The sequence below is a fragment of the Protomyctophum bolini genome, assembly GCF_963924005.1.
Source record: "Protomyctophum bolini genome assembly, chromosome: 1".
NCBI classification, from domain to species: Eukaryota; Metazoa; Chordata; class Actinopteri; order Myctophiformes; family Myctophidae; genus Protomyctophum; species Protomyctophum bolini.
The window spans coordinates 50,201,216-50,213,755 of record NC_137862.1 but is presented as its reverse complement, the minus strand read 5'-3'; the positions used below and the strand labels follow the sequence as shown (position 1 = coordinate 50,213,755).

Genomic DNA, 12,540 nt, shown 5'->3' with positions numbered 1-12,540 from the left:
TTACTATTTTGCTTAAATGTAATCCTCGGCGCTACACTTCCTCTGCCAACCGGGCAGCGGACTGACCTCATGCTTCCTTCTATGCATGAGGAGTCCAAGCTGCTTCTTTTCACCTGAGTTTTCACGGCCGGACGTAGCGCGTGGGAGGAACACGTTATTCCGACCAGTTCCTTTCCCCCCCATCAGGCGCTGTGATGTCCAGAGGGAGGCCGTTTTAGAGACCAGGATTACTGCATGTTTTTTTTAACTCCACACAGAAAGGCCCTTTTACCAACCCCACCTAGGGTATGGGCACTGTTGAGGCCCCCCCCCCCCCAGCGGGAATCGAACCCAGGACCTTCTAGCTGTGAGGCGACAGCACTACCGACTGTGCCAGTGCCAGTGCCACCGTGGCCCTACATCACAGTTTGGTGACGTTTTGTAATTTACGTTTCATTCAATAGGGGATTTAGGCCAGGTGTGACACTGAAGTTAAAACTTTCTGTACATTCACATAATCACGTTCACAGCGCACTGACCCGGCTGTGGGGGCAGTTGCTGCAGGTGGAGGCGGAGGCGACGGCGGCAGCAGCCGCAGCGTCTTGGTGGAGAAGCAGGGAGCTCTTGCATGACTTCAGCTCCTGCTTCAGCTGCTCGTTCTCAACCACCAGCAGCTCCAGGTGTTTCTCCAGGTCCGTCGCCCCCTGCAGCCATGGAGGACAAAAAGGTATCAAAAAGGCGTCTTCTCTTCTTTTTACACAATGTTTTTGTTGATTCTATCTATGCTCTCGTTTTCATTGGGGACGCACCGAAAGGGAAACCGAATACCGAATATAGGAAACAGTTGGCCGAAAACCGAATATTATTAATATTATATACTGTATATATTTTTTTTCCTACCATTGCTGCCTGTCATGGCCACACCTTAAAGCTACATGATTTATGGCAAAATAAATGGTTATGGCAAAACTTAAGTTAAATAATAATCACCATTATGAGTCCATAAAACATTTATTCAGCACTTTTGAATGCATTAATTACATACACTATTCAGTGATATATTTTCAGCCTTTTAATTAATTAATAATAATCACCATTATGGGTCCATAAAACATTTATTCAGCTCTTTTGAATGAATTAATTACATACACTATTGAGTGATATATTTTCAGCCTATTCGGGCCGAAACCGAATAGGCCGAAAATGCTTTTTTTTGTTTTTTGCCGTTTTCTTCAGGTCTTATATAAATAATGTGTAAGATTATCATTCACAATAAGAAATTGTCCTATTTCCACCAGCCTGCATTGGCGGGCGCACCCCTCTGGGTTGTCGTTTCAGAACAAGTATGTCACGATGCAACCAGAGACCTGTGAGGAGAGGTGTGTCTGTGCCGAGTCTCCAGACGGCTGCACTCAAGGAGCCGTTTGACTCAGGCTGGAGGTGGATTTCCCAGGAATGCCACCCAAAGCCCAGCGAGGAATGTTGTTCCCTAGTGTTCCCCGTCTTTCTGCCCTCATTATTTTAAACCCATTTAGACCTGGGAACAAGTGTCTTCTAAATCCTGACAGTTATCTGAAAAACCCCTATGTTTCTATGTGTCAGTCGTTCTCAAACAGTTTCATGTCAAGGACCCCCAAGATTATATTATGTATTTGGCCGCGGACCCCCATCTGATAAATATGTTGTTCCAGGGACACCCCCAGAAGCAAAGATTTGAGTTAAAAACGTTGGCTCTGAAAGAAGATATATTCAAAGATTTGCACTACATTTTCAAAAATAGCAGACCTACAAGCTCGTAGCGCGGCACTCGGTGCCGTGCTATGAGCTTGTAGATCTGCTATTTTTCAATAGCTAAAGTATAACATAATGCTTAAAACACCTGTAACCCCCTCCCTCGCCTCTCCACTTCCCATCTCACCAGCTCTGAGCGCAGTCTCTCTGCCTCCTGGGTCTGGTCCAACAGCTTCTCCTCCAGCTCCTCCACCTGACCAGTTCAGAGTGGAAAAATGCTTCAATTCTTTGTGTGTGTGTGTGTGTGTGTGTGTGTGTATATAGTGAGAAACACCTCAGTGTACATGGAACCATGGGGGTTCATTTTTACACTTTGATTACAGTAAGTGTAGTTTGAGACATTATTATAGGCTGGATTGAGGGTTATAGTTAGTACAGTTACTGTAGTACCTACAGACAGTATCGTAGACTGTTTTTAGGTAGGTGTTTCTACAGGCTACAGACAGTATCGTAGGCTGATTTTAGGTGGGTGTTTCTACAGGCTACAGACAGTATCGTAGGCTGGTTTTAGGTGGGTGTTTCTACAGGCTACAGACAGTATCGTAGACTGGTTTTAGGTAGGTGTTTCTACAGCCTACAGACAGTATCGTAGACTGGTTTTAGGTAGGTGTTTCTACAGCCTACAGACAGTATCGTAGACTGGTTTTAGGTGGGTGTTTCTACAGCCTACAGACAGTATCGTAGACTGGTTTTAGGTAGGTGTTTCTACAGGCTACAGACAGTATCGTAGGCTGGTTTTAGGTGGGTGTTTCTACAGGCTACAGACAGTATCGTAGACTGGTTTTAGGTGTACAGTATACAGTACACTTACAGACAATACTGTAGGCTGGTGTCTAGCTAGAGGTACCTGTGTGCGCAGCTGAACAATGAGCTGCTCTTCCTCTGGACTGTTGAGGCTTTCAACGTGTTGCTTCTGCACCCGTGGCTCAGCCAGGCTCTGCACGGCCTTTACACCTACGAAACGCACAACGTTCAGCTTGAGACAACGACTACTACTAGTTTCAAACCTTTCTTCCGGATAAATGCTTTTCCTTTCACTCCACACATTATGTACAAAGAATCACAATTTCATTTCCCATTTTGTGTGTCTTTACCCGGGACTCCGTCAACATCAATGTTAATGATTTATCAACTGAATTATGTCAACCCAGCTGCAAATTACGTGATGACAGACAGACCTATTATTATGTGCCTTGTGACATCCATCACAATTTGAAATTAAACTTTGCCGATAGCTAGTTTGCCCTCACTTGATTGTCCATTTCTATGCTCTTTTTTTTAGCAAAAGGCCAATGCACATCTCAGAAGGCTAGTGACAGGTGCATAGGGCAATAGAGCATATAATGAAAAGGGTATCTTTGAAAACCAAAGAAAAGGTCCCGCACACTGTCAGACACTTGTCCTGATGAAGGTCTAATCGACCGAAACGTTGACCTAATAAAGAGCAACATTCTGGCAATTGTCTGACATTTCTATGCTCTAACATTGTGCATCATATGATGCTGCATTATTCGAGACCACCTAAAGCAAGACCAAGTCGAGACAGAGACTGAGGAGAGGCGAGGCGAGACCGGGTCAAGACCAACACCAGCAAATGTGTAATCCTCATGGAGGCCATGATGAGGCTAGCGCGGCACTGGCTAGTGAGCAACGCAGCTGCAGTCAATAAAACTAATAATGGGTGTGCTACATTGTAGATGTGCCCAGAGCCATGGGTCTGCCAATGTGCAAGCATTGACAGGAACTGAACACACCCATTTTACACTTGATTACTAGCTACAGCTGTGTTGCTTCCAATACATAATATGAGGTCAGTCTTACAAAGCCGGCCATGTTTTTTACCATGCCGTTTTGCCTTGCTTGACTATCCATTATAGCATAGGTGGCCGGCCGTCCCTCTGAGCAGAAGTAGGTCGTGACTTTTAATTCCAATAAGAAAGGTGCCCTCAGCAACTGCAACAACTGGCGTGGCATCACCCTTTTGTCTATCGCCAGCTAAATCCTTGCCAGAATTATCGTACAAAGACTATCAGATGCGACAGACAAAAAAGTAACAAGCAGGGTTTCCGAAAAGGTAGACGATGTGTTGACAGCTGATGGAGAATACTGTTCATTTGGGATTCCAAACCAACTTGTCCTTCTCATCAAAAGCTTCTATAACAGCTTCACACGCCAAATTGTAAACCGTCAACACAGTTTCGCAGTCATAACAGGGGTGAGGCAAGGTTATTGTGTCTGCACTACTCTTCAACCTGGTCTGAAGATCAACCTGAATAAGACGGAGCTGATGAGGCTGAACATCCCAAACCCCTTTACCAATACACATAGATGGAATACATCTACCCACACCAGATCTGTTCACATACAGAGGCAGCATTGTCAGTCGCGATGGAGGTGCAGGTAGCGACATCACAAGCAGACTCAGCAAGGCCAGAAACAACTTAAAGAGGCTTAACAACGTCTGACAGTCGGCCCAGTACAGCACCAACAACCAAACTTAGACTGTACCAGAGCTGTGTCCTGTCTACCCTGCTATACAAACTGTCAACCTTCCACACCAAGGGCACACATTTCGTACTATTTTGAAAAACATAAAAATTGTTCAACTAGCCCATTGGTTTTCGACCCTTGTCATTTTGCATTTGAGCCACGGACCACCATTTGATGACATTTAGCCTCTCAGACCCAAGACTAAAGAATATGTCCATGCTGTATTGATGTTGGTACCATAGGAGAGATACACTGAAAACGATCAAAATAACAATTCTTCTACATTCTCCAAATTGAGGAGACTTCTTGTAAATTGACTTAAATAATGCAGATGTTTAACAATGATTTAACTCTTGAGAGCGTAGAATGAATGATCTATTGACCATTTGCAGACCGTGGCCATCTTGCCATCAGTTTGGAAGCACTCGTTTTCAGTAATGCAACGTCCTGCTGCCATGTGCAAATTCAAAACAGGTGGTACACAGGAACAGGTGGTACACAGGGCGGTTGAGTGATATCTAACGAGCACTTCCAAACTGCAAAACTTAGAAATAGAATCACCTGCAAGGACACAAAGTAGCTCATAACATGTCTACGGTGGACTTTTATGAAACAAACACTTTCAGGATAGAAAGAAGAGATGATTCAAGCTTTTTGTACAGCTGTAATGTTGGTAAGTTTGACGTTATTTAATACAATTAGATAGGACTTTTCTGTTTGGATGAATGGGAAGTTGCACCTTGTTAGCACCTGGCCATTAACTTACTGTATATGGTAAGATGGCCGCGGTCTGCATATGGTCCATAAGGGTCCATAAGGGCAACCAACTCCATCATTTAGCGAATAAGTGAATATTCAAGCATTTGATTCATTTAAAAATGAGAATTGCCCAAAACCAAATGGCAGCTATGGTAGCCAACTTTGGAGAAATTAGCAATTAAACTCAGTCCAGAGTCTTACGGTCTAAGGCTGTGTCAAGGACGAGTAAGGATTTGGCTGTGTAGGATTTGACAGAGTAGTAGGCTTCGTTTGTCCCCTCACCGTTAGGCTGTGCACAGAGCAGCTCCTCCTGTGGCACGTCGTGTGGTAGGCTGCTGTCCTCCTGTGCACTGTGCACGTGTGGTAGGCTGCTGTCCTCCTGTGCACTGTGCACGTGTGGTAGGCTGCTGTCTGCCTGTGCACTGTGCACGTGTGGTAGGCTGCTGTCGGCCTGTGCACTGTGCACGTGTGGTAGGCTGCTGTCCTGCTCCTGTGCACTGTGCACGTGTGGTAGGCTGCTGTCGGCCTGTTCACTGTGCACGTGTGGTAGGCTGCTGTCCTGCTCCTGTGCACTGTGCACGTGTGGTAGGCTGCTGTCCTGCTCCTGTGCACTGTGCTCGAGACTACTCTGCTGCAGTGTCTGCAGCAGCAGTTGAGAGACCTCTTCGCTTTGCAGACGAGTCTGGAACTCGCACACTTTGTCCTGTAAGGCCTGCAAGCACGCACACACACACAGGCAGCACACACAGGCAGAGAGCACGCACGCACGCACACACACACACACACACACACACACACACATTTAATTATGTTAAAATACAGGATATCTACATTTTCCTGTTGTAGAACACTATAGTTTCATCACTGCAAGGTTTTAACCACCACTGATTTGATCCATTAAACGATTTTGCACCACAGCACTCCCACAGGGCTCTTTCTTACACCCAACCCAGAGCCCTCTAACAGAAGAGTTACAACATGGAGGGGGCAGAAACAGAGCGCTGTTCATGCAGCCTGAACCGAGACAAGCTGGAGTTGGAAATACAGTACATTGTTTTCAACGAGGGCGGCGCAAATAAGAGCTATTTTAAGCATGTGACTGTGCAACGTGACAACTGTTTTTAAGTATTGTACAGTAACAACGAAATACTTTTTAATGTTCATGTTGTACTATTACTACAAAACAATCTAAAATGAAGGGATTTAAGGTCATTAAAGCTGGGCTGTTGCCCTGAGTCCAATGCATTTCTGCCTACTTCCGGTCCAGGACTTGTCCCAGTTGGTTGTCCCCATGCTCAATAGAAGTCTATGTAGGAGAGCCGCCATTGGACTGAAGCCCCATAAAGTGAACACAGTTTGCGTAACTCTGTCTATATCTAAGGCTCTGACGACCCAACCCAAGCAGACTTGGCAATTAAGCTCTGCTACGGCAACAGGAGCCCTCGAAATTCTTGTTGGCAGCACGTGTCATTTTACGATCCGTTGTTATTCAGTATTGATCTGCTTGTTGTGGCCGTCTGACCAGGTCTCTCTGCAGAATGAGAACCAATGGTCTCTAGAACATTTTAAAAGAAGAAAAGACGGGCGTTTCATGGAAAGCAAAGTGGAAATGTAAGTATAAGTATAGAGAGGAAGAGACAGTGTCGCAGAGCAAGAGAGAGGCAGTGTGTGAATGTAAGCGGGCCAGTTTAAATCAATACTCTGATTTAGCAGTGTGATGATGGGGGCTTGTGTCCAGAAGCTGGACCGGGTCAACTTCGACACGGAGAGAAGGACAGAGCAATGAAAGGGAAAATGGACTGATGAATAGAGAACAGAGAGCAACACAGAGAGAAGTTGACTGAACTGAACCAATTCAGGTCTAAGAGCACATGCCGACCAGCGTGGCTCAGTTGATGCGCCACGTTAAGCAGACGGCTGTGTCGTCTTTGATAAGAAAACCAGGCCAGAAGTGACTTGGGGGTCTGTCATTTCAGGGTTTTTTTCTGCTGAGTCAGCTAATGACTCAGCACTGAGGCCGTCATCGCGTATATCAATCTTGTGTGTGTGTGTGTGTGTGTGTCTCCAATGTGGCATTTAAAGAATGTTGATTCAGCTATAATAAAAACAGGTGCCATGAAAATATTATTAGAATGAAATGCCACATGCTTTACGTCAAGTGTGATTTTAATACCAGAATGAATCACGCACTTGTCTCATGTTCCGTCCAAAGGAACTGTATTCACAACACTGGTGCGTCACTAACAGATAATACACTGAGTGAGTTGAGTGTTCATATAATGATTTTGCAGTTTCTTACTTTCTTATAATACATTTGAGATTTAGGGGGGGGGCTCCTTTCACCATCTACAATGTACTTGCATTCTCTTATTTACTTTAATTTCGCTAAATAGTACCCCCCCTTCCCCCTAGCATCGCGCCGTCTTCCGTTTTCTGAAGGCCGCCGTTACTCAGTCTGTCCGTCTAAAAAAAAACATTTCTCTTCAGAAGCGTTACATTAACATTGTCGCGCCTCGACACGACATCAGAGATGATTCCAGAACGTCCGCACTCGTGTTCAATCACCGCGGATGCCGTCTACATTCAGAGAAAACGGCATTTTAAAACCGGCCCAGAAACCGGAACTCGACTCCTGTGTTTCCTTCTTACGATTTGACACGCGCATCGACGCAGTGCAAGGCATGCTGGGTTACAGGATTTTGAGGCGTGCTAGCCCCCGCCTATGCCCAGCTTAGTGTGTAACAAATAACGACGATTCGATTGGCTGAACACGGAATGTGATGTATGACGATGTATGACGATAAGAGCGCACCTCACCTCACACGAGTTTGTATTAAAGCTAGACGTGAGCGTGGACCTCTAGTGAACTACACACAGTAACTCAGAGGGCCCTATTTTGACGATGCAACTTTGCGCCATGGTCTTAACTTGTGCCCGTGGCGGTGTGACCAGTGACCACCACTATGGCCCCATCTACAGGATGCTAAAATGCCCCTAGCGCCATGCACAACCCCTAGCGCTCAGCGTGCCGTTGTGGCCAATTAATTAGCCTTGGGTGTGTTCTGGGCGTTGCATTAATAAAACCAGGTTTGCGCCCTGCACGACGGGGCAGTGTTATCCAAGTTGCGAGATCAAAAGGAGCACAGAATGCTTTCCTAAACGACGACAAACCCAATGAAGCATGCACGTTTAAAAATCTACTATTACATGTGATATAAATGATGTCAGGAGAGTCAGGCGAAACATCACATTGGAGAGAGATGTCCAAATTCAGTGCTTGGCCTTCAGAATCACTGTAGCCTTATTTTTGCATTTTGTTTCCCACTGTAGCCTGCCTATTAAATCACGTCTCATGTCCAACTTTTAGATCATATATTTCCGGTTGTCACGGCGCACGGCTACTGTAAAAGAGGTGCCCCGTTTTCTTTCCATAGCCGCTCGTCGTTAAAGATGGGAGTGCCACCATTTTTCCAGTTTTCCATGTGTCTATGAGGTGACGGCACTTCATTAGACACCCTGGAGTCGTTTTTATGTGCCGTCACACTATCAGCCCCTCCCCTAACCCCTCCCCCTTTATCATACAACTACAGCTGTGGGTGCGGCTTCAGTTCAGGTGGATCACCACCCATCACCGCCCACCAGGCAAACTATAATTAACTGGAGGGCGTGTCCACATAAAATCATGATTTTAACAAATACTGTACACTTTTAGGAAAAAGTTATTCCTCCTTATATTATAATAATACCTGATGATCATGTTTTAGGGTGGAACAAAATCGTGGCACTCCATCTTTAACAGAGGTTAACCTTTTTTTTGGGTTTTGTTTCATAAGGACTACTGAAGGATCGAGTGCTTGAAATGAACATTCTGTTCAGATTGGACGGATTGAAACGAGCTGAGCAGGAGTTTCCGCTTTCCTCCTGCATGCCAGGAGAAAAGGGCCAACGTGCGCACTGGGTGTCCCATTTAGATAATATCTAAATGGGACACTGCCAAGACGGTGGCTAGTATGGATTGACGACATTCTGATGACAATTAAGTTGGAAGTCTGTGGGGAAGCTTTTGCGGCATGACTGTGCAAAACTACTCCTCATTTTAAGATCAACACACATCTTCACCCCGCAAAGTCGGCGCTGTAGATCGTTTGCTATCGAGACGAACCAGGTGCAATTCCTGTGCATCGTGGGAAAGATATTGTAGCTCCTGGCACTAATGGAGAGTTTGCGTGTTTTGCGGAGGGCACCCCACCTCAGTGTACAAACAAATGTAACCAAGTCAACCACCGAATCGCTCTGGATAAGAGCGTCTGCTAAATACCTACATTGTAAACTGTGAAACGACCCCTTTTGGTTCACCTTTTGGTGTTAGCATTATGTTATGCTTTAGCTATTGAAAAATAGCAGATCTACAAGCTCATAGCGCGCCACCGAGTGGCGCGCTACGAGCTTGAAGGTCTGCTATTTATTTATTTTAATCGAAGAACCACTGACATATAGAAACATAGCTTTTTCAGAAAACTGTCAGTGTGTAGAAGACCTCAAGATCTCAGGTCAAAATGGGTTAACTCTCAGAATTAAATACACAAACCTTCAGGGATTTGTACAGTGTAAACTGCCCAAGCTCTCACCTGTATGAGCAGCTGCTGGCTCTGCCTCTGAGCGGTGGCTTCTGAGAACTCTGCGGCGGTCAGCGAGGGGCGCTGAGAGAAGGCCGAGGCGGGGAGCGACAAGAAGGAGCCGTCCTCTTCACCATCACTCATCAGGAAGTCCACTGAGCTGGCTGCAGGGCAGGCACACACACACACACACACACACACACACACACACAGTCACACGTTTAATGAACGTACGTTGATAGCGTCGGGTCTGGGGACCACCAGCGGTCCAAAAGGACCCTTAATTACATTCTGTAACTCAGAGAGTGAACAAATTAAACACAATTGACTCGTTCATTTGTACACTCTTGACAGTGAGGATTTTACATAGTAAAGCGAAGATGCAAGTTCTTCTTTTTTTTTTTAAGACTACCAGATAATTACCTGAAAATGAAGCAATATGAACAGATGCACAAAAAAAGTGCTATATCACTTATACCTGTATACTGATAATTGAAAACTTTTAGGACCCTCTCCAAAACGAGATACTATAACTATAACTGTATCTCAACGGGGTATTCCAAAAATAAAGAATTTCAAACAAAAACCGTTTGTATCAGTTTGATTATTTGTGTAGTTACTGCACTTTGCAGGAAGGGCAGTATAGTTTTCACAGTGATTCGCAACCTTTTTAATGAAATTAAAGGACCCCCGGGTTTGATATGCATTAGGCCACACAGACCTCCGTTTGATACAACTTTCTATCTTTGGGAGCCCAATCAACACTGTCAAATAAATCACCAGGGTTAATATGACTCTGAGAGAGTACAGTTATTTTGGACACCAGACCAGATTATGGATCCATTTGGACCCCGCGTTGATAAACAGTGCTCTAACCCATTCTGGGTGTGAACCCCTTTATGTGTTTTAAGCATTATGTTACACTTTAGCTATTGCAAAATAGCAGCTCATAGTAAGGCACAGCTGTAGGTCTGCTATTTTTTTTAAATCGTGAAAATGTGGCACAAATCTTTGAATGTCATATATTCTGTCACAGTGAACGTTTTAACTCAAATATTTGCTTCTGGGGGGGGGGGGGGGGGTCACTGGAACAACATACTCCCAGATGGGGGTCCGTGGTGCTTAAAACAAGATTTAGAAGGCATTTGTAGAATCTTTTCTCGGGTCTAAATGGGTTTAAATACTCAAAGGAATGTGTGCATTAAGTGTCGTTAATCCGTATAATTTCCCCCTCATGTATTTCCTCCCAAGTCAACCAATACAAATGTGTGATTAAGTGTGTCCATTTATTTATAATTTCTGCCTTCTTGCTCATCATGAATGGTCTGGTGGTTGCCACAGAAACCATCAAGGTCTCATGAGCTTGATAACAGCAGGTCACACATTAACCAGAGGTGACGTGTGTGTGTGTGTGGGGGGGACATCATGTTTGTTCCCACACACACACACACACACACACACACACACACACACACACGCTTATCAATCTTGAGAACAATCAATGCACTGTACGACCGAGCTGAAACACGCTCTTATGGTATTAAAGGAGAATTCCATGCTAGAAGGCTTTCTTACCTTTATTTGTAGTTGTTACGTCCCCAACAAAGAGGTCCAGGTGTTATTTTGTGCAAAGGTGCATTATTGGGTATTTCCCCTAATATGAGCCCTCAATGGGGGGTTGGGTTTTTTGTGCTAATTCGCTTATTTCCATCAAAATAAGTAGTGAATAGTGTGCCATTTACATTATGAAGAGAGGATATATACAAAAAAAGATTTTTGAGCGATGGAAATAATGTCCCATTAAATTCAATGCAATTCAATTCAATTCATTGAGGGCTTACGGTAGGGGAAATAGCCAATAATGCACTTTTGCACAAAATAACACCTGGACTGGGACTCTTTGGTGGGGACGTAACAACTACATACTGTACAAATAAAAAGGTAAGAAAGCCTTCTAGCATGGAATTCTCAATTCCGCAATTGACCAATTTGCTCACACGCCCACATTCAGTGTGCTAGTGGACAAGTACAGAAATACTTACACTAGGCAATCACTAAAGCTAAACGTCCCAGGTAAGAATTTTTCATTGTACACTACACACATTCAGCCAAGACAGAGTATATCACAATATTGTGAATAATAGAGCTTCAAACTGTCAAAACACAGATAGGAATAATGCTTACAGTAGCAAACACACACAGACACCGACACACACACACAGAGCAAAACAGCTGAACTCTCACACACCTCATGACCAAGAACACTCACCTGTCAACAGTTGAGTCGAGGCATTATATTAGCCCTTATACAGGAGGAAACACTAACCTCTCCCATCCTCTGCCGTTCTTTTGTTCGCTCTATCTTGCTTTCGACAGTGTCCCTTTCTCTGCTTCTTCTCCGCCCAGCTATCGCTCTCTCTCTCTCTCTCTCTCTCTCTCTAAATCTCTTGTCATTCCCTTCTCTCTCTCCCCCCAGTATTCTGGCCAGGCACGGCCACGACTACAGTGTGCCACTCGATCGTCACCTTGGCTGCAAAGTGCACTGCTGCAGGGAAATGCAGGCATGCATGCTCGCTGATACAATACAACACACCGGGTGTGAATATTAAATCCACCCCCCCCCCGTTTCAAATAGGTGTTCGTCACGAGTGCTTGAGAGAGGGATAGAGAGAGAAAAAAAAAGAAGCGAGTGAGAATAAGCGCTGTCCAATAAGTGCCAATAAGATCCATTTCACAGCAACCTGCTAACCTCGTTTTCCTCTTGACAATGAGACCAAAAAGAACTGACCTGTATTCCATGGAATACATTCAGCCTCCTCATCGCTTGCCTGCCAGCCTGGTCCTCCTCAGGTACGACCCCAAACACCGTTCCTTTACCCCCACCCCTCCCTCCCTCCCTCCCCCC

The 12,540-nt window shown here is 44.9% G+C and overlaps 1 protein-coding gene across 8 annotated transcripts in view; it reads right to left on the bottom strand.

Annotated features, from left to right (window-relative positions):
- Positions 1 to 12,540, bottom strand: part of kifc3 (kinesin family member C3) — a 62,542-nt gene that overhangs the window by 27,303 nt on the left and 22,699 nt on the right. For all 8 annotated transcript variants that reach the window (XM_080776070.1, XM_080776072.1, XM_080776067.1 and 5 more), the window contains exons 3-7: positions 9,648 to 9,799; positions 5,302 to 5,731; positions 2,618 to 2,724; positions 1,898 to 1,963; positions 519 to 683 (exon numbers count right to left, since the gene is read on the bottom strand). In XM_080776070.1, coding sequence (XP_080632196.1) covers positions 519 to 683; positions 1,898 to 1,963; positions 2,618 to 2,724; positions 5,302 to 5,731; positions 9,648 to 9,799 — 920 coding nt within the window. The remainder of the gene's footprint in view (positions 1 to 518; positions 684 to 1,897; positions 1,964 to 2,617; positions 2,725 to 5,301; positions 5,732 to 9,647; positions 9,800 to 12,540) is intronic.